Raw genomic sequence first — 24,747 nt, forward strand, 5'->3', positions numbered from 1 at the left:
CCACCATCTTGAATCTGGGAAGGGGCAATGATAATGTTGACCAATAGACTATGGCAGAAGTGACGTACATGTCTGTTCCAAGTATAGCCCTTAACTATCTGGCAGCTTCTGCTTCCTGCCTCCATGAAGCTAGCTACCATGGAAGAAGTGCAGTTTCTTTAGGTCTACCATGCTGTGAGAAGTCTTAACTCTGTGGAGAGGCCCTGGGGATGAGACATCACGTGCAGCAAGAAGCCAAGGAGCATAAAAAAATAAGAAATGAGGGCGGGAGCCATCTGGAAGTGGGTGTTCCAGTCCTGTCTACTCCAGATGATGTGACATGGATCTGCCAGCTAAGCCCTTCCTGAATTCCCATCACAAAATCCTGAGTAAAATAAAATGATCATTTTAAAAAACCATTGAATTCCAAGGAAGTTTATTACAACAATAAATAACCAGGACCCCTTCCCACTCTATTGTTGATATCATTTGGGATTATAGTTCCAGATTTTATTTACAACTTACAAAAATGGTGATTTTTTTTCAGACAGTTTTACTAATTTATTTCTTCTATTTAATTGCATTTTTTATTTTGAGATACTTGTAGATTCACATGATTATACAGATAAATCTTGTGTATTCTTTACTCAGTTTCCACAATGGCAACATCTTGCATAAATACAGTATAATATTACAAGTAGGAAATTGGCATTGATATAGTCAAGATACAGAAAATTTCCATCACTACCAAGGTCCCTCTTGTTGCCCTTTTATAGCTATGCCCACTTCATCTTCTGCCCTCATTCTCCTCATTAATCTCTGGAAACCACACTAACCTATTATCCATATTCATAATTTTGTCATTTCAGGAATGTTGTAAAAATGGAATCATGTAGTTTGTAACCTTTTAGGACTGGCTTTTGTCACTGAGCATAATTCTCTAGAGATTCATCCAAGCTGTTGTGTGGAGCTATAATTCATTCCTTTTCATTGCTGAATAGTGTTCCATGGTATGGATGTACCATGGTTTCTTTAGCCATTCATCCATTAAAGGACATCTACATTGGTTCTGGTTTGTAGCTATGATGAATAAAACAGTTACAGACATTCGTGCATATATTTTTGTATGAAATGTCTTCATTTCTCTGGGACAATTGCTGGGATGTATGGTGGTTACATTTTTAAGTTTGAAAGAAACTGCCATACTGTTTTCCAGAGTGAATGTATCATTTTATATTTCTATCAACAACATATGAGTGATCTAGTTTCTCTCCATTCTTGCAAGCATTTGTTGTTCCTATTTTTTAAAAATTTAAACATCCCAATGGATATGTAGGGATAGCTCATGGTGGTTTTAACTTGCATTTTCTTAATGATTAATAATGTTAAACATCTTTTTATGTGCTTATCTGTCATCTGTATATCTGAAAAGCAGAATATCTCTTCATGTCTTTTCCCCATGTTCTAATTGGATTGTTTGTTTTTTTTATTGTTGAGTTTTAAGAGTTTTATCTATACTAGTCCTTTGATGGATAAGTGTTTTGTAAATATTTTCTCCCATTCTGCAGCTTGTCTTTTTAAAAAATGTTTTATAGGGTCTTTTACAAAACAAAAGTTTTTAATTTTGGTGATATCAAATGTATCAGTTTATCCTTTTATAAATTATACTTTTGCTATAAAGTCTAAGAACTCCTTGTCTAGCAATAGAGGCCCCATATTTTCTCTTAAAAGTGTCACAGCGTAATGTTTTACATTTAAATCTATTTTCCATTTTCAGTTAATTTTGTAGAAGGTGTGAGACTTAAGCCAATTTTTTTTCTCTCTATGGTTGTCCAATTGTTCTAGCACCATTTGCTAAAAAGGCTGTTTTTCTTCCATTAAATTGTTTTTGCACTTTGTCAAATGCTGGTTGGGTATATTTGTGTGGGTCTATTTCTGGTTTCACTATTCTGTTCCATTGATTGATGTGTCTACTCCTCTGCCCATGCCACATAGTCTTTTTTTTTTTTTTTTTTTTTGACAAAGTCTTGCTCTGTGGCCCAGGCTGTGGTCTAGGCTGGAGTGCAGTGGTGCGGTCTTGGCTCACTGCAACCTCTGCCTCCTGGGTTTAAGTGATTCTAGGGCCTCAGCCTCCCAAGTTGCTAGGATTACAGGCATGCACCACCACACCTGGCTAAATTTTGTATTTTTAGTAGAGACGGACTTTTACCATGTTGGCCAGGCAGTCTCAAACTCGTGGCTTCAAGTGATCCACCTGCTTCAGCCTACCAAAGTGCTAGGATTATAGGTGTGAGCCACTGCTCTTGGACCCATGCCACACAGTATTAATAAGTCTATAATAAGTCTTGGAAATGAGTAAATTGATATCTCTGACTTAATTTTTCATTTCCAAAATTGTTTTAGAGATTCTAGTTTCTCTGCATTATCATATAAATTTTAGATTATTCTTGTATATATCTACAAAAATTCTTGCTGGAATTTTGATAGAAACTGTGGTAAACCTGTATATCAATCTGTGGAGAAGTGACACTTGTTGAGTTCTTCAGTTCATGAACATGGAAAGCATCTCTATTTATTTAGTTCTTTTTCAGCTTCTTTCACCAGCATTTTGTAGTTTGTAGCATGTGAGTGGTGAACATGCTTTGTTACATTTACACTTAAGTATTTTTTTTGTTATTGCCACTGGCATTGTATTTTAATTTCAATGTTCATGGGCTCATTGGTAGCATATAGAAATACAAAAGAGTTTTTGTATGCTAATCTTATATCTTGTGATCTTGCTAAACTCACTTATTAGTTCTAAGAGGTTTTTGTTTGTTTGTTTGTTTTTGGAGAGTCCATGGGCTTTTCTATGTAACCATGTTATCTGCAGATGGGGACAGTTTATTTCTTCCTTTCTGATTTCTATGCTTTTTATTTCCCTTTCCTGATTCATTGCACTGGCTGGAACTTCCAGCATTGTGTGGAGTAAGAGGGATGGGAGCAGACATCCTTGTCATGTTCTAAGTCTTATGAGGAAAGCATTCTGTCTTTCACCATTAAGTATAATGATAGCTGTATGTTCTCTATAGATGCTCTTTATCAGGTTGAGAAAGTCCCCTCTATTCCTATTTTTCTTTGAGGTTTTTTTTTCACTTGTGAGTGGGTATTACATTTTACTAAATTCTTTTTCTGCATTTGTTGATACAATCATAAGATTTTTCTTCTTTAATTTGTTAATATTGTAGATGACATTGGTTAATTTTTAAACATGATGCCAGCTTTGCATCTTTGGAATAAATTCTACTTGGCCATTGTCTTAGTCTATTCAGACTGCTATAATAAAATACCTGAGATCAGGTAATTTAGTAGAAATGTATTGTTCATAGTTCCAGGGGCTGGAAAATCCAAGATCAAGGCACTAGCAGATTTGGTGTCTGGTGAGGGCTTGCTCTCTGCTTCCATAGATGGTGCCTTGTTGCATCCTCACATGACAGAAGGGCAAGGCTACTCCCATTAATCTCTTTTATAAGGGCACTAATTCCATTCATGAGGGCTTTGCCTTCATGACTTAATCACCTCTCAAAAGGACCCACCTCTTAATACCACCAAAATAGGGATTAGGGTTCACTATAAATTTTGGAAGGACACATTCATACCATAGCAATCATAGTGTATAATTCTTTTTATATTTTACTAGATTCTATTTGCTAATATTTTGTTAAGGACTTTTGCCTCTATATTCATGAGGAATATTCACCAGTAGGTTTTTTTTTTGTGCTGTCTTTGTCTGGTTTTAATATCAGGGTCATATTCGCTTCAGAAAATAAATTGAGAGTTGCTTGGTTTGCTTCTATTTTCTGGAAGAGATTTTGTAGAATTGGTGTTGATTCTTCTTTACTTATTTATTTTTTTAGACACAGTTTCACTCTGTCACCCAGGCTGGAGTGCAGTGGTGGGGCTACTGCTTACTGCAGCCTTGACCTCCTGGATAAAAAATCTTCCCACCTAAGGCTTCTTAGTAGCTGGGACTATAGGCATGCACCACTACACCTGGCTGAGTTTTGTATTTTTTTTGAAGAGGTGGGGTTTCACCATGTCACTCAGGCTGGTCTTGAACTCCTGGGCTTAAGCTCAAAGAACCAGCTATTTGTTTCATTGATTTTTTTTCAATCATTTTTCTGTTTCCAATTTCATTTCTTTCTTACCTTGAAATGTTTTTTGAGAAGCTCTTCATCTTCACAATTTCATTGATTTTCTAATTTTTTATAGTTTCATAGTTTTCTTCCTTCTACTTATTTTGCTCTTCTTTTTCTAGGTTTTTGAGGTGGAAGCTTAGATTATTTTTATTTTTAATTTTTGTGGGGAAGCTTAGATTATTGATTTGAGTTTTTTTTCTTTTCTATTATGTGTATGTGGTGCTATGAATTTCTGTTGCTTTGAATTCACTGGGCTTTTTGATTCTGTGAATAGTGTTTTTCATTGGTTCTGAAAATTTTCATTGTCTCTTTAAATACTGTCCCTGCCTTATTCTTTTCCTTCTTACCCTCAGAGATACCCATTAAACACTTGTGGTATTCTTTATGTCCCTTACCTTTTTTTCTGTATCAGCAATCTTTTTGTCACTCAGTCCTTCATTGTGAATAGTTTTCCCCCCACTATTTTTCAGTATATTTTTTTTTTCTTCACCTGTGTCTAATCTGCTAATAAACCAATGCATCTACTGAGTTTTAAATTTTGGTATTTTATTACTTTTTTTCTAAAAGTTCCATTTGATCCTTTTCAAAAACTGTTTTATTCTTTAAATTGTAAAAATATATGTCAGTTCATAGTTTCTCCTTCCTTTCAGATGTTATTAATTTTTAAACAAAAAATTTAAATATAGTTAATACAGTTAATTTATATAATTTTAAGACTTGAAGTCTTTGCAGTTCTGTTTCTGTGGTCTGTATTCTGCCAGATATTTCTTATGACATCTACTCTCTTTGTGTATCTGGCTATTTTTGGCTTAGTTTTGGACAAATTTTTTGATGCCTAATATGAAATTGACTATTTTTTTCCCAGAAAGAATTTGTATTTGATTCTGCAAGGTATCTAGAGGCACTACCAGTTTAAGACAACTTTAAACTAAATTTAAGGCTTGAAATTACCTGGAAAATACAGGATACTCAGGAGAGTTTAACTGAGGTTGTGGTTCTGTGCTAGGACTGGTCTATGGCGGGAGGTGGGGGTGTCTTTACAGATTATTTAAGGGGTGAATCTCTTATTAGGCTTTCGATTTTATGTGGTTTCTGGGAGTTGATTTTTTTCTTCCAGTGCCAGGAGGCCACTAAAATGAAAATCCAGTATTTTTAGGGTGGATAACTACTCTCAGAGGAAAAGAAGCTTCTATCTTCATTTGTGCTTCTGGGATGCTGACTTCTCTTCATGGTAGGTCTGGTATTTCCTTCCTATCTTGTCGTTGCTTTGATTCTTTTAAGATACATTGTATATATTCTATCTATATTTATATTTTATCACATTAAATTGTTTTTTAGCTTAAATGACAGAAATGTATTGTCTCATAGTTCTGGAGGCTAGAAGTTGGAGGAGATTAAGGTGTCAGCAAGGTTGGTTCCTTCTGAGGGTCCTGAGGGAGAATTTGTTCCATGCCTCTCCCTAGCTTCTGGTGGTTTACTGGCAATATTTGGTGTTCCCTGGCTTATAGAAACAAACAAACAAAAAAGAGGTTTTTTTTTTTTGCCAAAAGAATTTCTCCAAATAACCTGACTCAGCATTTCAGAAAACAGGATGGGCTTTGGTAAGGCAGTGAATGTCAGAGAACCTACACATTCTGGGCAAAGATACCATCTTTTATTGCTTGTCTTTCTGGCTTTACTCCCTCTGAAGTCAGCAGGACTTTTTTTTCCCCATTGGAAATAGTACATTCTGAAATCCAAGTGTTGTTTTTCCTGAGAATGTGTGTGTGGCATGGTCATTCCTTCAATCATTTATTCAACAAATATATGTTGAAAACCTGTGCTAAGCCAGGTCCTATGCTAGGTACTGGGATACATGGAGAATAAAAACATGGATCCTAATCTCAAGTAATTTGCAATCTAGGTTGGAGAATTGGTATTAATCTGACAACCACATAAGCAAACTATCAATACTAAACATTGTTTAATACATGGAGTAGACCTGTCATTAGAGCTATAATGGCCAAGTACAAGGTGCTATGTAAACATTTAACTGGGATATTTAATCCAGGGGTGAGAGAAGTTTTCTCCAAGGTAAAGCTCTTGAGCTGAGATCCAAAGAATGAATTGGCATTAAATAGAAGGAGATGAATAGGATAAGACCAATAAGCCTGTGTGGAAAACCTGTGCAAAGACCCTGTAGTGGATGGTGCTCTCTGCATGTTAGAATTAGAAGATGTTAAAGCCAGTGGGGCTGGAACACACAGAGTGAGTGGGAAAGTGGTTTAAGATAATTCTGGAGATGTTGTCAGAGGCTAGGTAGAGCAGGACTTAGAAACCAATCAAGAATTCTCTTCTGTACTTGGGCTTATAGAAATGGGAGATCATTAAAATTTTTTATTGGGTCAGTGTGTGTGTGTGTGTGTGTGTGTGTGTGTGTGTGTGTGTGTGTGTGTGTGTGTAGAGGCTGCTCTTGCTCCTGCATTTAGATAAAGAATTAAATGCATGAGCTATCTTGTGAAATGCTATGTGGAATAGGGCATTAGTGGTCAATCAATGAGTATGTAAGTGATACTTCAAGAATATTTCTTTGGCCAGGTGTGATGGACCACATCTGTAATCCCAGTGCTTTGGCAGGCCAAGGTAGGATTGCTTGAGGCCAGGAGTTCAAGACCAGCCTGAACAACAAAGCAAGACCTTATCTCAATTAAAAAATGTATAAGAAGGACATTTCTCCAATATCACCTTTCAGGAACACATATCCTGAAAGTGGGATATGGCATTTCTAGTTTTATCACTTCAAACCTGCTTTTCATTTGAGCATATATGGTTTCAGCAATATCTAGGCCTAAGAACATTCTGAAGGTCTCTGTTTTCTGGTATGGTCCAATATACCTTCTTTCTTCCCTGAAACATCCTCTACCCCCAACCACATTAGTTGGTGTTGTCTAATCTTCCTTTCTAACTGGAGAAGATTTGTGAAAGGTTTTTCTTCCTCAAAGTTACCCCTACAAACGCTAATCAAAGTAGAATCCAAAAAACTCTATTCCCTAACGCCAGGGCATCTTTTCCATTTGATGGTCAACAGAGCCCCCTACTGGGAGAAACAGCTCAACTACATAAATACCTACACAAACAGCAAGCGTTCTGTAACGTTTGGTTCTTTACCCAGCCAATGTTTAATGTAATTACTGTGCCGTAGCTGAGACACCTACTCATTATTTTTGTGATAACTCTGACATATAGTTACAAAAGATTAACTTTTCATTTGGCAAATTTTCCAGTTACTCAGTGTTGAAGAGTCATTGTAACAATTAATAAAAATCACAAATGTATAGTCTTAAAATATAATTGATGTCAAGAAATAATTTGGTTCAGTTTTATGTTTCAAGAAGACTAACATTTAAATTCTTCAGGATACTGAGCTTTCTGTTTTATTCCTAAAATTTCCAATGGAGGACACTCCACAGTGTCATCAGAGATGAATTCTTTGCTTCTAATAATCCAATAAGTTCTTATATTTGATAATAGTATCTCCTTAAAAAAAACTCCTGTTAGAATGGTTCTAAATTTACAGAAAACTTACAAAGACAGTACAGAGAGTTTCTGTATTTCCATCACTCAGTTTTTCCTATTGCTAACACCTGGCATTACCATGGTACATTTGTCATAACTAAGGAATCAACATTGGTACATTACCATTAACTAAACTCCAGAGTTCACTCAGATTTCACTATCATTGTAACTTTTCCCCTAATGTCCTTTTTCTGTTCCAGGATTTCATTGAGGACATCACACTACATTTAATTACCTTGTCTCATTGGGATCCTCTGGTCTCTGACAGTTTCTGTGACTTGCCTTGTTTTTGATGACCTTAGCAGTTTTTGAGGAATACTGGTCATGTATTTTGTAGAATGTTCCTCGGTGTGGAGTTGTCTGATGCTTTTATCATGGTTCTACCAGGATTATGTTATGGGTTTTTGGGAGGAAAACCCCAGTAACATTCTCATCACATCATATCAAGGCTACATACTTATGTATGTATCATTGTTGATGTTAATTTTGACAACCTGACTGAGATAGTGTTTATTATATTTCTCTACTGCAAAGGTGCTTTGTCGTTGTTGTTGTGGTTGTTTTTTGGAGTCTTGCTCTGGACTCAGCCTAGAGTGCAGTGGTGTGATCATGGCTCCCTGGATCCTCAAACTCTTGGGCTAAAGCGATCCTCCTGAGTAGCTGGGACTGCAGATGCGTGCCACCACACCAGCTAATTTATTTTATTTTACTATTATTATTATTATTTTGTAGAGACAGGGTCTCGCTATGTTGCTTAGGCTGGTCTCAAACTCCTGGCTGCAAGCAATCCTCCTCTCTGGGCTTCCCAAAGTGCGGGTATTACAGGCATGAGCCACCACACCAGACTTGTTTTTTTTTAATTTAAATTTAAATATCTTTCATCTTATTTTACATAGATAAAGACAGAAACCTGTCAGCTTCTTTTTTCAGATGAGGGAGGATAATATATCATGATGGTGAAGAGCAGCTTTTAGGAGCCAGAAAACTTGGGTTAATGAGCAGTTTTGCCACTTACTGGCTGTGTGATTTGGGCAAGCTACTTTCTAAGCTTCATGATCAGAATTTGTAAAATGGGGTACTAATAGTACTTTCTTCAAAGGGTTATGGTGAGGGCGAAATGATATGATGCATGCAAAGCACTTGACTAGTGCCTGGTGCATAGTAACCATGTGAATGTTCACTATTATTACTAACGTTAAGATGACAGCAGTGATGATAAGCACTATGCATTTATTTTAGTGTCACTGTTATTCTTCAGAGTCAGTAGCATCAAGTCCTCAGCAGGCAGTTCTTTCCATTAATATGCCAGCCTGGACTTGGTGTTTTGGGCTAAAAAGCTGAGCCTCCAGCATTCATTCAGTTACTAGTTTAACGATGTTCCCTGAGCTCCTTCTAGGTCCCCAGGATACATGGTTAAACCAGCAGACACAGTGTGGCTGCAGCCCTGTGAGTCAGGTGGAGAGTGTCCAGATAGAGGTGAGTGGGAGACAGAGGTCAGGGTTGGTTCCTATGGGACCCTGTGGGTAAAGTATAAGGACAGGCTTGATTATTTCTTCTTTAGTCTCAAGCCATCATTTTATAGGTGAAATTTAGTCTCCTCCAAGTTCATTACCATAAGATCAAAGTAGACCAACCAAATAAACAATTTTACTTGTCCCGCTTTCCTACTTTGATTTTGGTAGTTGTGCTATTGAGCTCTGAAGTGACTGGAATGGTGGTTTTCAAACTTTAGGGTGAGGCCAGTCATGGTGGCTCATGCCTACAAACCCAGCACTTTGGGTGGCTGAGGTGGGAGGATTGCTTTAGGCCAGGAGTTTGAGACCAGCCTGTACAGTGAGACCCCGTTTCTTAAAAAAAAAAAAAAAAATTAGATTAAAAATTAGCTGGACATGGTGGCATGGGTCTATAATCTCAGCTACTTGGGAGGCTAAGGCAGGAGGATCACCTGAGCCTAGGAGTTTGAGGCTGCAGTGATCTATAATCGTGCCACTGTGCTCCAGCATGGGCGAAAGAGTGAGACCCTGTCTCTAAAAACAATAACACCTTCAAGGTGCATTAGAATCACCTGTAGGGTTCCCTAGAACACTTACCCTATATCTTGAACCAATTATTTCTCGTATCATCAATCTTTCTGCACCCTCTTCCTCACTGTGACTTGTTTCCTTATGTATTTTGAGCTTTTGGTGGTGAGTTTATATTCCTTCAAACTTGGTTTGTGAGAATTCCTTTGAGACCTGGTTTAAACAGTATTCCTCTAGTGAGGATATATGCATTCATTTCTACTAAACATTGAATGTGACTATCAGTTTGCAATAAGTTTAAATTCGTACTTTGGGTTTTTAGGTCATATAAGTACTTGGATTCTGATACATAGCCCATGAGAAGGCTTGTCTGTGGCTAAGGTATCTTGGGGTGTTGGAGGAGACTTTATCTTTTTCCCTTTTTAACTAGAACCAAGGCCAACACTGGTAAACACTTATATCCATTCCTTCTGGTAAGCATATTTTTTTTTCCAGTTTACCCACGAAGGGTGTCAATTCTTTTGGGTTCTGGCTTTGTGCTGGAGTCTCTGATTCTGAGCCTGAGCTTTGTCTCTGAGCTCCTCCTGTAGGAGCAGCACACGCCCTTCTTGTGGCCTGTTTTTGTGTGGCCTTTCAGCTAAGAATGGCTTTTACGTTTTTAAACTGTTGCTAAGAAACAACAACAACGAAGTAAGTGACAAATCATATGTGGCCCACAAAGCCCAAAATATTATCTTTAAAATTGTATCTTTTCAGAAAAAAATTGTAGACCCCTAGATCATGAGAGCTAAATAAACATAGGCACCCAGGGCAAACTCTATTTCTGGTGGTCCTGTTCCCCTCTGAATAGACTAGTAGTTTCTTACTGTTTCTGGTGTCCAAGAATTTATCTTACATTCCTACCAGCTTAGCTCTTTGTCTTAAAGGAGGTGTTAATATTTTATCCATTGTTTTTAGGAGTTCTCTACTTGGAAGGTTCCTCTGGACATTGAGCACCTCTTAATATATGAAAAAGAATCCTCGCCCTTTACTTCCTGTCGAGCAAGTCTCAGTGCCATAGCAGGGCTATAAGAAGGGATGGCCTTCTGATGCACTGGCCTGTGAGCCAGTGTTGGGAAGTATGATATAACTGAAATGGGAGAGTTCCCTTGCACCCCTTCTCAACACATGCGACAGGAGTGTGGCTCTCTGTTTGGTGAGTTCAAACCCCTTTTATGGGAGGGGGATCATGCAGACGGCAGGTGCAGGAACCAGAGTGACTGCTTTGGGGCTCTGGCCCCATGGCAGTGTCTAGGGGTGGGTGTCTGCGACTCCCAAAGCCCAGGTGGGTGCATGTTACAGTGTGCTCTTTTAGTCTTGCCCTTCGTGGATGGCTTAAGGGTTAACCAGGTCAGTGGGCCCTCTCCCTTTTTGCAAGGGCAGGGGGCCAGCATGACAACTTTGTGTATCCTGAGCTCTTGTCCAGCCATCCCAAAAAATTGGGTCCGACATTAACTTGAAGGCTGAATGTGGGGGTTTTATTCAGTGGTGGTAATGGCTCTCAGTGGAATGGATGGGGAGCTGGACAGGAGATGGAGTGAGAAGATGATCTTTCCTTAGAGTTTGGCTGTCTAGCTGCTGATTCTCTGACCATCCCCAGCCAAACTTCTCCTGATGTTCCTTCTCTTCTCTCCCAGCCTGGGGCTTGGGGTTTATATGGGTACAGGACAGGGGGTGGTGTGGGCCAGAAGGCAACTTTTGGGTGCAAAAACAGGAATGTCTGTCCTTATTTAGGGCCACAGGTATTCAGGCTTGAGGGTGGTACCTTTGCCGGGGAAACCACCCTCTTCTATCCAGTATTTCCATGACTAATCATATTTTGAAGGGGCGAGTCTAGAAAATAACACACATTGGGGTCTTAAAATAATGAGCTTCCTTGCATAGCTAAAAGTAGCATTCTGTGGGGACTCACCTTGTGGGTTCTGTGTGTGTGTGTGTGTGTGTGTGTGTGTGTGTGTGTGTGTGTTTGCAGGTGTCCCTGCTTATATACAGTGGTTGCATCATCCTATTTTACTTCCAGTACTTCCAGACTAGACTTGTTCCTGTTCAGGGAGTGTTTCCTGATTATACATAATCTTCCTATACATAAACTTTCAGTTTTCTTTCTTTTTTTTATTATAGAGACAGGGTCTTGCTCTGTCACCCAGGGTACAGTGGTGCAATCATAGCTCACTGCAGCTTTGACATCCCTGGCTCGGCTCGGCTCAAGTCATCCTCCAGCCTCAGCCTCCTGAGTGGATGGGACTATAGGCACATGCCACCATGCCTGGATAATTTTTTAATGTTTTTCTAGCGACAGGGCTCTCACTTTGTTGCCCAGGCTGGTCTAAAACTCCTAGCCTCAAGCAACCCTCCTGCCTTGGCCTCCCGAAGTGTTGGGATTACAGACACGAGCCACCATGCCCAGCAGCTTTTCTTGCTTTCCATTCCTGACATTTTTGAATGGTCAGGAGGTGCTTACCCATTTATGAAAGCAGCATGGTGCTGCCGAAGGAACTCTGGCAGTGGAGTCAGGAAAACCCAAGTTCTAGTCCTGAGTCCATCCCTCATTAATGTCCTCCCTTTTCCTCTCCACCTTTTTGTTTCAAACAAGGGAGATAAAAAAGAGGGAAAGAAAATATGATAAGAGGCAAATGGACTACCTTCAACTTTCCTTATCATAAAGGAAGCTCTGTGAGTCAGGTCCTGTGTGTGTTTAGGTCCTGGCATTATACCTCAATCTCAGGTAAAGGTCTCCTGAAAGTATACTTAACTGGGAGTTTTGCTGGCATAAAAAACCTCAGGTCCAGGCCCAGAGTGATGCAATTTTATTCTCAGGTCTAACTCTATTGTGTTCTAACATTCTCTAATTCACTTCTCTGCTCTCACATGTATTTATAGACATGGATACCATTGCCAAAGCTCTGAATTATGTTTTTCTCCTTAGAGATTTGAGACCCTTGGCTCCCATTAGATCTATCATATCAATGACAGCTGTGTTGTGTGTGTATACAGCTCTCATAGCAACCAAGTGCAGTTGCCCGCCGATGAAACCTGGCTCTGCTTTCCCCCTTGCCTATTTAGTAAATGTCCTTAAGAACAAAGAAGGTGGGAATGTTAGAGGGAGGCACAGCGGGAGTGATTAGTTTAAGGGTTATGACTAATCAGGCATGTTCCCTGTGGGGGAAGGTGGGGCGTGTCTTCCATAACAGGAAGGTCCGAAGAGATTGGGGCGTTTAATTTGTACCTCCCTGTATGCCAGCAGATACAGGCTACCACTGGTTGGAGATTTAGGATGGCACCTTCTTTTGCTAGGGTGCTGTGACTGAAAGCCAACAAGGGGAGATGCAATCACAGTGAGCAGAGGGTCCCCATGGTATCTTTGGTGGCTCGGTGGAAAGGTCTTTGTCCCTGATTCTTCTCACAGCCAAGAACAAAGATTTACAGTGAGACTTGGTGGAGGCTCTCTACTACCTGTGAGTGTGATGAAATAAGAGGTCAAATTGCTTCTGTTGTTGGATCACTAAGAATGATGGAACTAGTGTTTTAAAATGTCTCATAAAGAGGAGACCTCTCTCAGTCACCTGAATTTCTTAATTGGTATTCACTCTTCTGTAGATAGTAATTACCGCAGAGCAAAAATGACTCATATTCTCTCCCTACCGTTTGTTCCCCAATTTGTTGCAATGCATTATTCAAGGAGATGAGTAGCACTACTAACACTGGCTTCTAAAGAATTATTAGACTTAGAAAAGAACTAGGTCGGGTACAGTGGCTCACACCTGTAATCCCAGCACTTTGGGAGGCCGAGGTGGGCAGATTACTAGAGGTCAGGAGTTCAAGACCAGCCTATCTAACATGGTGAAACCCCATCTCTACTAAAATTCCAAAAATTAGCCAGGTGTGGTGGTGGGTGCCTGTAATCCCAGCTCCTCCTCGGGAGGCTGTGTGCAGGAGAATTGCTTTCGAACCCAGGAGGCGGAGGTTGCAGTGAGCCGAGGCTGTGCCACTGCACTCCAACCTGGGTGACAGAGCGAGACTCCATCTCAAAAAAACTAAAAACAAAACAACAATAACAATAAACAGAACTAAATATACTTCCGTGTCTTCTGAATGATGGTTTAGCTTATAGTCCTCCAAACATAGGTATTAACAGAATAAGAGTTGAGTGGCAAAGCTGACCCAGCTGGCCCATTACAAAGCTGTGGGGAGTTTTCTTTTTCTTTTTTTTTTTTTTTTAGCTACTTAATTTTGTCAAAATCTGGGGTTGTAAATGTTCCATTCTCAAATGTGTGAATATGCTGCATGAAGTCTCAAAACAAAAGCCCACAAAGTGGAGTTTCTAGGTGGGATGGGGCCTCCGCCTTCAGGCACAGCATGATAGCAAGCCAGGCTGATGCCCAGTGAAGACAGGCTGATGCCCTGGCATGCGTGTGACTCTGGGAAGTGCCCAGTGATCTCTCCCCAAGTCATACCCACCCCAGGTGAAGCAGGCCCCAGGCTAATACTGCCCACTGTGCATCACCTGACTTTCCCCTCGTCAACTAGGAGCAGGGACAAGAGAGGCAAGGGTCTGTGGAATATGCAAGATTTACAGGAAATGATGTCTGGCAGCTTTTTTTTTTTTTTTTTTTTTTTAAGTCTGAACACCAACATGTTCCACACAGTGGTCTCCAGTGTAGTGTGGAAAAACATAACCCTTGATAAAACGGGGCTTTATTGTTAATCAGCTTCAGGAAAAGCTAAATTATAGAGTTAAATCAGTGACCTTACTGAAGACTTCTCAAAAGTTTTTAATAGCGGCCAGGCACAGTGGCTCACGCCTGTAATTCCAGCACTTTGGAAGGCCAAGGTGAGAGGATCAGTTGAGGCCAGGAATTAAAGACTAGCCTGGACAACAAAACGAGACCCTGTCTGTACCAAAACAAAACAAAACAAAACAAACAAAAAAGTTATTAATAGCTAATATGAATTGTATGAAGCCTTATCCCAATTTAATTGAACTTGGGAGCCTGCTGTAAATTCTAACATATCCCATCCCACAGAACACATTTCCTCATTTGGGGATCCCTGGCCTAGTGGAAAGATGATGGAAGTTGAAATTGGGAGGGATGGTTTCCAGGTCCTAGGAGGGATGGTTTCCAGGTCCTAAGTAATATCTTCATACCCACAGTGTCTGGGCAGATAAACATTGCAATAATGGAAGCATAAACAAAGTCTAAAGTGCCTTCTAATTTGGCATAGTCATGAATGTTCCCAACAATCCCCTTAGAGTATCTTCCTGCCTACAAATTAAGCATAGACTGGCCCTGAGTAAAGCCTCCGGGCACTAATGGTTTCCTTATCTACAGCAGCTCCAGGAGGCCACAGCACTCAATACTGTTTGTATTTTCTTTTTGCTAGCAAATTCTGTGAAACCCACAGCTCCTGCCTGGCCATGTCCAATCCTGGCTGCTCCTCAAGAGCATGTGTCAGGAGTCTCGGCTGGGCCAGGCATGGGGGGGCTAGGCCACACCCAAAGGCCTACCAGGTTCCAGTAGGTGAGGCCAATGAATAGAGGGCCATTCTCCTTTCCTGCCTTCCTTTTCCACCTTCCCAGGCCAGCAGGCTCCATCTTTTAAATTTTCTTCATGTTCCCTTGCGAATCCCAAGGAATTGCTATTTAAAATCTTTTAGAAATATACTAGCAAATATAAAGAAGAAATCTGTCTGCCCCAGCCCATCTGGCAGACCCCGTGGTATAACTCTGCCTAGTATAAACTTGCCTGAGATAGTCCATAAGCATAGTGCTCAGTTCTTGCCAGACTGCACCTCAAGCTCATTTCACAGCCATTCTTCTTCAGAATTGCTCAAATCTCTTAATTCCCTTAGAACAGCAGAGCTAAGAGAAGGTTGGTGCCTGCCACTTGACTTACCTGAGAAAAATAAGGAAGCTATTATTATCCTTGGTCTTTGGACATAATTGTGATTTAACAATAAATATGATGTTTTGAAATCCATAGCACCACCTCTGCAACTCAGGGATAGGCAACAAAGTCAGGGAATACAGGTGACACAAACACAAGCATCTGGTTCCATTTTATTAAAAAATAAAACCAAAAGAAATTTTGCAGTGAAATTTCCTGGAATTCACAACCCTCATTTAAAAATCCTTATAGTTGCAATATTTTTTTTTTAACCAGTACGTAAGAACACGATTGCACTTATTTACATGATAGTCTTCTATATAACAAAAATAACCATGTTGTAATGATTGTTTCCAACTATCACCCTTGTTTCATCACTAGCCCATTATGAGACAAGTTGATTACGCTCTCCAAGTACAAAGAGAATAGAATAAAGCAAAATAAAAGTCTGTGTCTCCTAATAGAAGACAAATTCCTTTAAAGACAGTTACTTTTGTTTTTTTCAATTTCTTTGTATTTTAAGAGGGATATAAAGTGCTTTGAAAGGAGTAGGGTAGGTGCCTGAGGTGGGGAAGAAGGAAAGAAATTTATACAGAAAAAATTTAAAAAACTACACTGCCTTAACTAATCATCTCAATATGCACACAACTTTGTACAGAAGATTAGTTTTGGGTAAAAACGCTACATAATTCACTAGTACTTATTTCGGCAATTAAGAACTGAAGTCCAAATGAAAGACTCCCCATGCAAATGTCATCAGGAGTGACTTTTTTGTGATTTTGGGTCAGATGCTATATAAATCAAGGAAGCTCAGTCACACAGTCTGAATATGGAGAGGACAGACAATGCCGAGATGGAACCATCATTTACTATCTGCAGACTAGCCAGAAAGACCTTGTGGGGAAGCTAAGTAGACTTTACCCCAACATCAATCATTTTACAACAAAAGCATTTTGTTGGAAGCATTTGTTTACAATAAAAGTAATTTGTGTTAGGATGGAAAAAAGCCATTGGAATTTCCTCTTGCTAGTAGGGAGGAAGATTGATTTATGATGTCATGTCTGATTATTTATAATTGTAAATTCATTATTTGCAGATTTTTTTCCAGTGGGAAATACTATGCTGTACAAAGTGGTTAAAATAAGTTATTTCTTTTTCACATTTTTGCAACTGGCAATTGCTGGTTATGGTCTGCAGTCTACAAAACTGAGTATCACATATGTACTGCTTGAGAGTTTCCCCTGGAAACCAGAATAATCATCCTCCCAGCTCATGAACATTTTAAAGAACAATACCCATTTTTTTTTCCAGAAAATGGATGGAATGTAACTTTTCACAAATACAAAATTATTTCATTTTCTAAATGTAAGGGACACCCCTCTATAAAAATAACAGTCCCTCCCCACTCCCACCCCTACATCTCCTTCTAATTATAAAATGGTAGAACCATCTCAGATTACTAATGTGAAAGCAGGAAGTAAATATATTATGTACATGTACAAAACACATCAGTATTTCACACCATTTACATTCATATGAAGTCTTTTTATTGATCTTCCTTTGCAATTTCACAAGAATAAAGTTGAGATAACTTACAAAAACAAGCAGTCCCTTGCTTATAACTGCACAAACATTCTAGCCAGAGGCATCTTCTTTGCAAACAGAGCAACATTATCCTTCAACATTTTGCAGAAGTAAGGGCTGCCGACAGTGAGAAGATCTGTGGGGTCTCCTTCAACTTTTTAGAGTTTGTGACACTCTTTCCTCATTTGATAAACGTAGACCAAATTCTCAACTACCGAAGAAATTGTATGATGAAAGGCAAGTAACTGGTTGTTGAATTCGTGACCCAAGTCAAATGAATCTGCTGCAAGAATAATTGCGATTACTCCAGCAGAGGGCACTCTGCTCCTTGCAATAACATCCTACTGAACAGTAAGTACCACAGATGCCAACACAAATTCAGACCGAAAAGTCCATGTATGTGTTAGTTCTTCAACTGCTCTACTATACCCATTAGTACAGGCAACAGTTTTGTATCTTCTTCGAAAGAGCAGGATATACTATATTTAGCTAGCTCTTATACATGAAAATTCTTTGGCTATTTAAAATCTTCACATTCTCAAAGAGAACAATGTTCTGAGTTCAGTAAAGCGCTAGATTTGTTGGAAAGTTTTGAAGGAAAAGGGGACTAAACACTAGACTTTAAAGATGGTGTGGTACTAAGGCCACAATTCATTTTTTAGATTTTGGGATTTAGTAAGGTCAATCAACAGTCTGCAAGAGAAAACCCCATAAGGTTTAATGGTTTCATTCAACCATGCAACCCACCTTTGCTTTTATTTATGAGAACATTAGGAGAAAATTCAACTAGTCAATGGAAGAAACATGTGTTCATTTGGATGGTGATCAGTCTTTGGTTTATATAGCACACATGGTCCCCACATTTCCCTGCTTCTCCAAGCCTGTCACTTCACTAAGGATAACAGACCACAGATATTCTGCCAAGCAATGACTTTGGGTAACTCAGATTAAGCGACCTTCTCTAAGGATTTTTCTCCCTCACTGTGTTCAGACATTGCAGACCTCTTAATAGACGTGTATATTTTTGTCTTATCATTATCATCAGCAAATATTTATCAGGTGGCCACAGAGCAAATGGCTCTGTATTAAGTGCAAACGTCAGTGGTAGCACAGAATTAGGAGATCTTTGATCACTGAAATTCCTGAAAAAGCCACTTGATTATGAAGCACTCAAGGCAGGTGAAGAGAGATGTGACTAAACTCAGCAGGTTCTTGTAGAACAAGCAGGATTGCAATCAAATTGCTCGATATTAAGGGGCCACGTCTAGCATCTGGACTTGCTTCATTAGTTCTGGGATGATAATTTGGTGTCAATAAAAGGTGTAGAGTGGAAGAGTGTGGCTATTGATCTGTGGGTCTTTAAAAATTAATGTTCCTATTAAACAGGGTCTGGGGTTGAGTGAGGACAAAAGGAGGGAAAAGGAAGAGCTAAGGGATGATGAGAAACTCATATTAGCTTCTTAGAATTAATTTATTTTTCAGGCAATCCAGACCTTCTTTGCAATCATGAGTATTTTAACTCATGAGTATTTAATTCCTTAAAAATACAAACTCCCCAAAACCCAGGTCAGCTCTAAACCTAGGGATGAGCATTTACTTGGGGACAGCACGCACATTTTGTTAAGCACAGCAGCTTTCCAGCCCTGCTTTGACCAGCTCCCTGATCAGAGATCCTGCCATCCTCTTTTCTTACTTCCTGCAGGGTGACACTCCTATCCCATTTTAACTGCCAACATCAAACGTATTCATCCATGCAATGGCATGGATGAAGGATCTCGGTGGCCAAGAGCACTGCATGAAGAACCATGCATCCCCATCTTAAGAGGGTAGTCTCTTCGTGTCTCTTTGTCAGTCTTCAGGAATTAGTGGCCCTCAGATCACTTACGATGAGCAAGCACTTGTGCTAAGTAGTTAGGAAGAATGGGCATTCCATCAGGTACAGTATACAAGTTTTTCCAAGATATCCTAACCCTGGGGGCTCAGGCGAATGAGGAGGGTCCAATGCTGAGGGTGGGAGAAAGCAGATCTAGACAGCATTCTGGAATTGTTGCTTTGCCATTATTTGCCAGAAAACATTTATGGCAAGGAAGCCTGAAAACATGGCAATGGTTGTAAGATGGGTTGCGATACAACTGGTGATGTGAGAAGTGAAAATGAAACTGACTCCTTTAGGGAGGACATTGGTTTATAGTAAACTGGTTTGCCTCATCAGAAGTGAATATGGATACTGCTACACAATAAAAAGAAGAAAAACACCAACAACAGTAACAATGGTAATCACGATAATGATAATGACTCTGTAGGTATAGAACCTCCAGTTTTTTGTGTTCTGAAGGTTATTTCAGAGTTTCCTGCAAGAGAGAAAACAAATCAGAAAAAAAGGGAAAGAGAGAAGATGGGAAAATAATTTATGTATGGGTATACAAAGTAAGATATAGGCAGTCGGAGAAAAACAGATACAGACAGAAAAGGAAAAGAAACTTAAGTGAGAGAAGATATAAAAATGCTACTGGAAATTGCCTCTGTGGCCTTAGTACCAGAAAAGACTGGGCTCTCGCTCCACAGAGGGAGTGACTCCATATCCCAGATTTTTTGAAAAGTTTTGATTTAAGGATTTTTTTTAAAGTCAGGGTGATACATTCAATGGATAACTAAATGTCATTTAATTTTTTATGCTCTGCAAAAATATCCATCTAAACAAAACTCATAAATAAGAAAGAATCCTATGTTAGATCACTGGCATTGATTTGGTTTTGAGAGTATGGTAGCCTCAGGGATGTCAGGGCAGTAACTGAAATGGCCACTGGGCATGGTGAGTTTTGAAATGACCAAACCCAGATCTATGAATTTCCAGGATATTTCACCAGGATGAAGGAAATGTTAAAAACAAGAAAACAAAACAAAACAAAAAATGAACATTTTTGGATGAGCTTTGCCTCCACGATTCTGATCATTACCACATGATGTCAAAAATGGGTAGGTACCTTTGCCGCTTTTAATTTTCTGCCTTCTCCAGACTCTACCTCTCCCTGTGTAGATGACCAGAGTTGACACTGCAGGGGATATCTAACCCTAGAGATTAAGTCAATGTTCAAAAGCTGTATTCATAGTCAGGGCTCAGCTCTTCCAAAGGGACTAGCCACATAGGAGGTAGCAGTTCCTAAAGGTGACCCTAAATTATTTTGAGTGAATGCAAATGCTCCTTTTCTTCCCCATAGTATTGGGGTGGCAGGTGGATGCTGACTTGGAGTAAAATGCTGGCTGTTGGAGGTGGTCATAGTTCACCAAGTAGAGACCGGATGATCACAGGCCCCCAAAGATTCTTTTTCAAGAAGGCCACATAAAGTCTTGCATTTGGAGTCAATATTTCTCATTCTTTCCTCCCAAGTTCGTGAGTTTTCACTACAGCTGTGGGACTGGGGGACACTGGGAAAGGACTTTCACCAACCATGAAGAAGAAGAAGGGGTTGAGGTAAAGTTGGGTGATTTCAGTCTGGAGTTCTCTTTGGCTCCTAAGTGCCACATATCAGTCCGAGGGTTTGCCATAGAAGTGAGGGGTATAATTTTGTTTCAGCACCAAATCAGCATGGTTTGTGTGAGTTTTAAGTAACAACTGGTCAGAGGAGTAACAACAAATGGTCATGGACATCAATGATATGGTTAGAAAGTTCAAGCAGAAATTTTAAAAAGGGTGCCTGAATCTTTATTCACTACAAAATAAATGGACCTCTGGGCCTCTCATTAGGCGACGTGGGTGGTGTCCAGTTCTCTCTGGAGGTAATTAAGGTTTTAACCTTCTTTTCTTTTGTAAGGGTTGGGGGATCTTGTGAGAATACTGGAGGAACTCTAGACCTGCATTGTCCAATTGGCAGCCACTAGCCACATATGACTATCCAAATTGAGAGGTGCTGTGAGTGTAAAAGACACAATGGATTTAGAAGACTTAGTACACAAAAGCATGTAAAACATGTCATTAATTTACATTAGTGACATGTTGAAACAATATTAGGTTAAAGTACATGATTAAAATTATCTTTACCTGTTTCTTTTTACACTTTAAAATGTGGCTAGTAGAAAATTTAAAATTATGTCTGTGACTTGCATTACGTTTCTGTTGGACAGTGCTAGTCTAGACTCTTGCTATAGAAAAATGCACATCTGCAAATACACATACAGTTTGCATTTGCTTCTAGAGGGTACACACACCCTCTGACACTCATCTGTAGACTACCGGGTCTCCAGGTCAGTCTCTTCTTTGGGGGAGGTAAAGAAGGCTATAAGGAAGGGCTTTTCCCCTTTCTTCTGAAAGAGAAACTTTCTGGTTAAGCTTTTTTTTTTTTCTTTTTCTTTTTTTTTTTTTTTTAAACTATCAAAGCTACAGGAAAATCCTCCAGAAACAAACTTTGGTAAGTAGTGAATGGCAAAGGCTCAGGGGGTTTGCAGCAGGACCTCCTTGGGGTCAGATCTGCAAGCCTCGGGTTGGCCTTTCAGACCCCTCATCGTCTATGAGGCATCCTGTAAGTGCAGCTGTGGCCAGGGCTTGCATATGCAATCAATTCCTGATTCACCTAGTTCTTGGCAGGAAGAGAAAATACTCGTTAATCAGAGGACTAAACAATCCAAAGCGCATTCTCTCTCTGGGAATGGAATATAATTTATATTTCTGTTGCTATTGAATTATCCTTCTAATTCCACTGGACTAAACTTAATACCAGTAATACTAAAATTTGTTTTGGGCAAAGCCGACTGAAGGGGAGGAGTCAGTGGTGCAAGCCTATGCTGACTGTGAAAAATAAACACCTTTGAGATCAAGAATCCCACAGTGAGAGCTAGGATTTGAAGGTATCCAGAGATTGCAAACTCTGTGACTAACAGCAATTTTTAAACAAGGCAAAACAAACCAACTCCTACTTGGACTTAAAACTTCAATCATTTAGATTTTCATTCTCAGCACCATAGTTGTGCCAAGTCTCAAAGGCTGTTATTACATGGTACATGTCAAGTAACTCTACCTCCCCAAGCTACGAAGCCTGATTGCCACAAGTCATAGCTATCTGCAAAAATGGATCCTGCCTCTGAAAGACTCATCTGTGGTCCTACAGCCAGAGGAGCTTGGGGACTCATGTTATTAAACCCTTCACATTATAGATGAAGAAGCCGAGGCTTAGTAAAGCGTGTGGTTCATCTAGGATTCTCGATTCAGAGCTCTCTTCATTCCTCCCTGCCTCTTTTCCCACACATAGAGAGTGGATTTCATTACAGGAAGCATTGGACTCCTAGGGAGATGCGACCTTTCTGAGGGTAATAATCATCTGCCTTGCCTTACTGTCTACTTATAAACCATCAAATAGGAAATTGGTAAAGGTGGTGAAAAAAGAGCAGCTAGTATTCTCCGTTGACCTGCACACCATGTTTCAGCAGGCGGCAAGGATTTACAGCAGAACCAAACTCTTTTTGAATGAGTATTAGTCTAATGAGGTGGAAAAGTCCCCATCAATACATAAAAACAACTCAGTGAGAAAAGCTTTCTTTCCTAGTTAATCCAAGCCGCAGCCTGGTGTTTGCCAGCTGTGTAGAGATAAGGTGATCCGTCTGATTGTTCAGAGACGCTATCAATGACCTTAGTCATCTCTGTATCTGGATAGTCTGAATATATTACAAAATTGCCCACTGAAAAAATAGCACATTTCTGTCATAGTTACAAAAGATGAATAAAAACAGAAACAGTTTAAAAACACCATTGGGTTTCAGTATTTACTTGATACCTCTTTTCCTTTCCCTCTTACTTTGTCTATTTCAGTCAGGATAAACAATCTAGCAAATTCTCATGCTGCATACTTTTTGGTTCAAATGATACAGCAAATCACACCTCATTCCTCACTTGGTATCTGGACACACTCAGGGAGCCCTGGGAAGCAATCTGCTAGGGATTCACCTAAATCCTCCCACATGGTCTGGTGAGATTCAACAGAAGTGTGTCAAAATTAAGGTAAAAGCTAGGTGCTACTGCAGCCCCCACTATGTTTGCCATTGGACTTAAAAATGATTGGCTTTTCTCTAAAGTCTCCATTTTTTACAGAACCTACTTACAGAGGTAAGTAAAAAACTGTTCTAGCCCAGGGGAAACCAATGCAACTGGCATTTTGTTTTCAATAGGAAGAAAATGTGGTATCTGGTTTTAAAACCAGCCCTACAACCACCAAAGACTGGATGCCTTGGAGGGGACTTCTGAGTTCAGAATTTCAGCCAAAGATTGTAAGACCCAGAAGAATGAAACGGCTTCCCTAGAGCTCCCTTCTCATGTCACGTGGGCCCTTAATCAAGCCCGGCAAGTGGAAGCAAGTGTGATGTGGCTTAAAATAACCAGCAGTGGCCTCAGCAGATTTAGAGCTTAGTATTGGGGTCTCTGGCAGCTGGGGTTTTTAAAGGCCCACTTAGAAGAATTTAGATTCTTAATGAAAGCTGGCCTTAGTCCATTTCAGGGTGCTGAGGCACTTCTCAAAGCCATGCACACTTCATGCTGGGAGGTCAAGACCACATATCTCAGAGATGGAATATAAACTGATCATAGCAGGAACTGGTGCTTCTAAACAGAAACCTATACAAAAGCTGGAGTGCATCAAAGGAAAAACAAAGGAATAGATGGAAAGTAAACTACAAATAATCTTTAAAAAAATTGCCAACGAAATCAAACAACATGCCAAAAACAAGAATGATAAGACATGGAAAGAATTGAAATGAAACTAAGAAATCCTAAAGGTGGCCTTTCAGTCTCTGTTTTAGGAGCTTCTGAAGTGTATGTCTACATGGACATAGGAGTGGAAATCAGCTTTCAACTTCCCAGCTGCCAAGGCCACAGACTGCCATACAGATGGAGAAACTGCATCCTGATTGACAAGACTTTGGATATTGCTTTTCGTCAGCATTCTTGAACGGAGCGCCCTGGAGTTGCCAAGGTGATCTGGAGGTGTGTGTGTGCCTGGTCCAAGTCTTGGAGCACTCTTCCCTTCCTTTCCCTTGGGTCCTACTATCTCTTTGCTTCTGGATTTGTCATTTCAAGATTTCACTTCTTCACAGTCCTGGTCAGTGGAAAGTTCTATATCAGACAGTCCAACCTCCATTGCCATGATCAAGGAAATGTCAGAATCACTGCTTACAGCTGGCTCCTGCTCACCTGGGAGGAGAAAGCAAAGTTCACAGTGAACACCGAGCTATGTCTTTGCATGCTGCTTATTTCAGTACAATTGCTTGTAATAACATTTCTTTAAAGGCCAAGAGAAGGTATTAGAAAAATTGGGTATTCTGTAAAAACTCTAGTTAAAGCCTCATCTCATATGGGTCAAAAAGTTAAATGCAAACAAAAGAAACTAGAATAATAAAATATATCATCTAAGGATATGTCTTAGTAGGAAAATATATATCTACCGTAAGTTGGGCAAGAAATTCTATTTAGAAAAGTAATTGGGTAATTTACAGAAGAAAAGATTGTTACATATGCATAACATT

At 39.7% G+C, this 24,747-nt stretch overlaps 1 protein-coding gene across 2 annotated transcripts in view; it reads right to left on the minus strand.

The window, feature by feature from the left end:
* Window positions 1-15,818: 15,818 nt before the first annotated feature.
* The window catches only part of RNF150 (ring finger protein 150), a 274,984-nt gene continuing 266,055 nt past the window's right edge, over window positions 15,819-24,747 (minus strand). For both annotated transcript variants that reach the window (XM_003820690.8, XM_063603913.1), the window contains exon 7: window positions 15,819-24,415. In XM_003820690.8, coding sequence (XP_003820738.1) covers window positions 24,297-24,415 — 119 coding nt within the window. In that variant the 3' untranslated portion in view covers window positions 15,819-24,296. The remainder of the gene's footprint in view (window positions 24,416-24,747) is intronic.

This window comes from Pan paniscus, chromosome 3 (genome assembly GCF_029289425.2).
Source record: "Pan paniscus chromosome 3, NHGRI_mPanPan1-v2.0_pri, whole genome shotgun sequence".
NCBI classification, from domain to species: domain Eukaryota; kingdom Metazoa; phylum Chordata; class Mammalia; order Primates; family Hominidae; genus Pan; species Pan paniscus.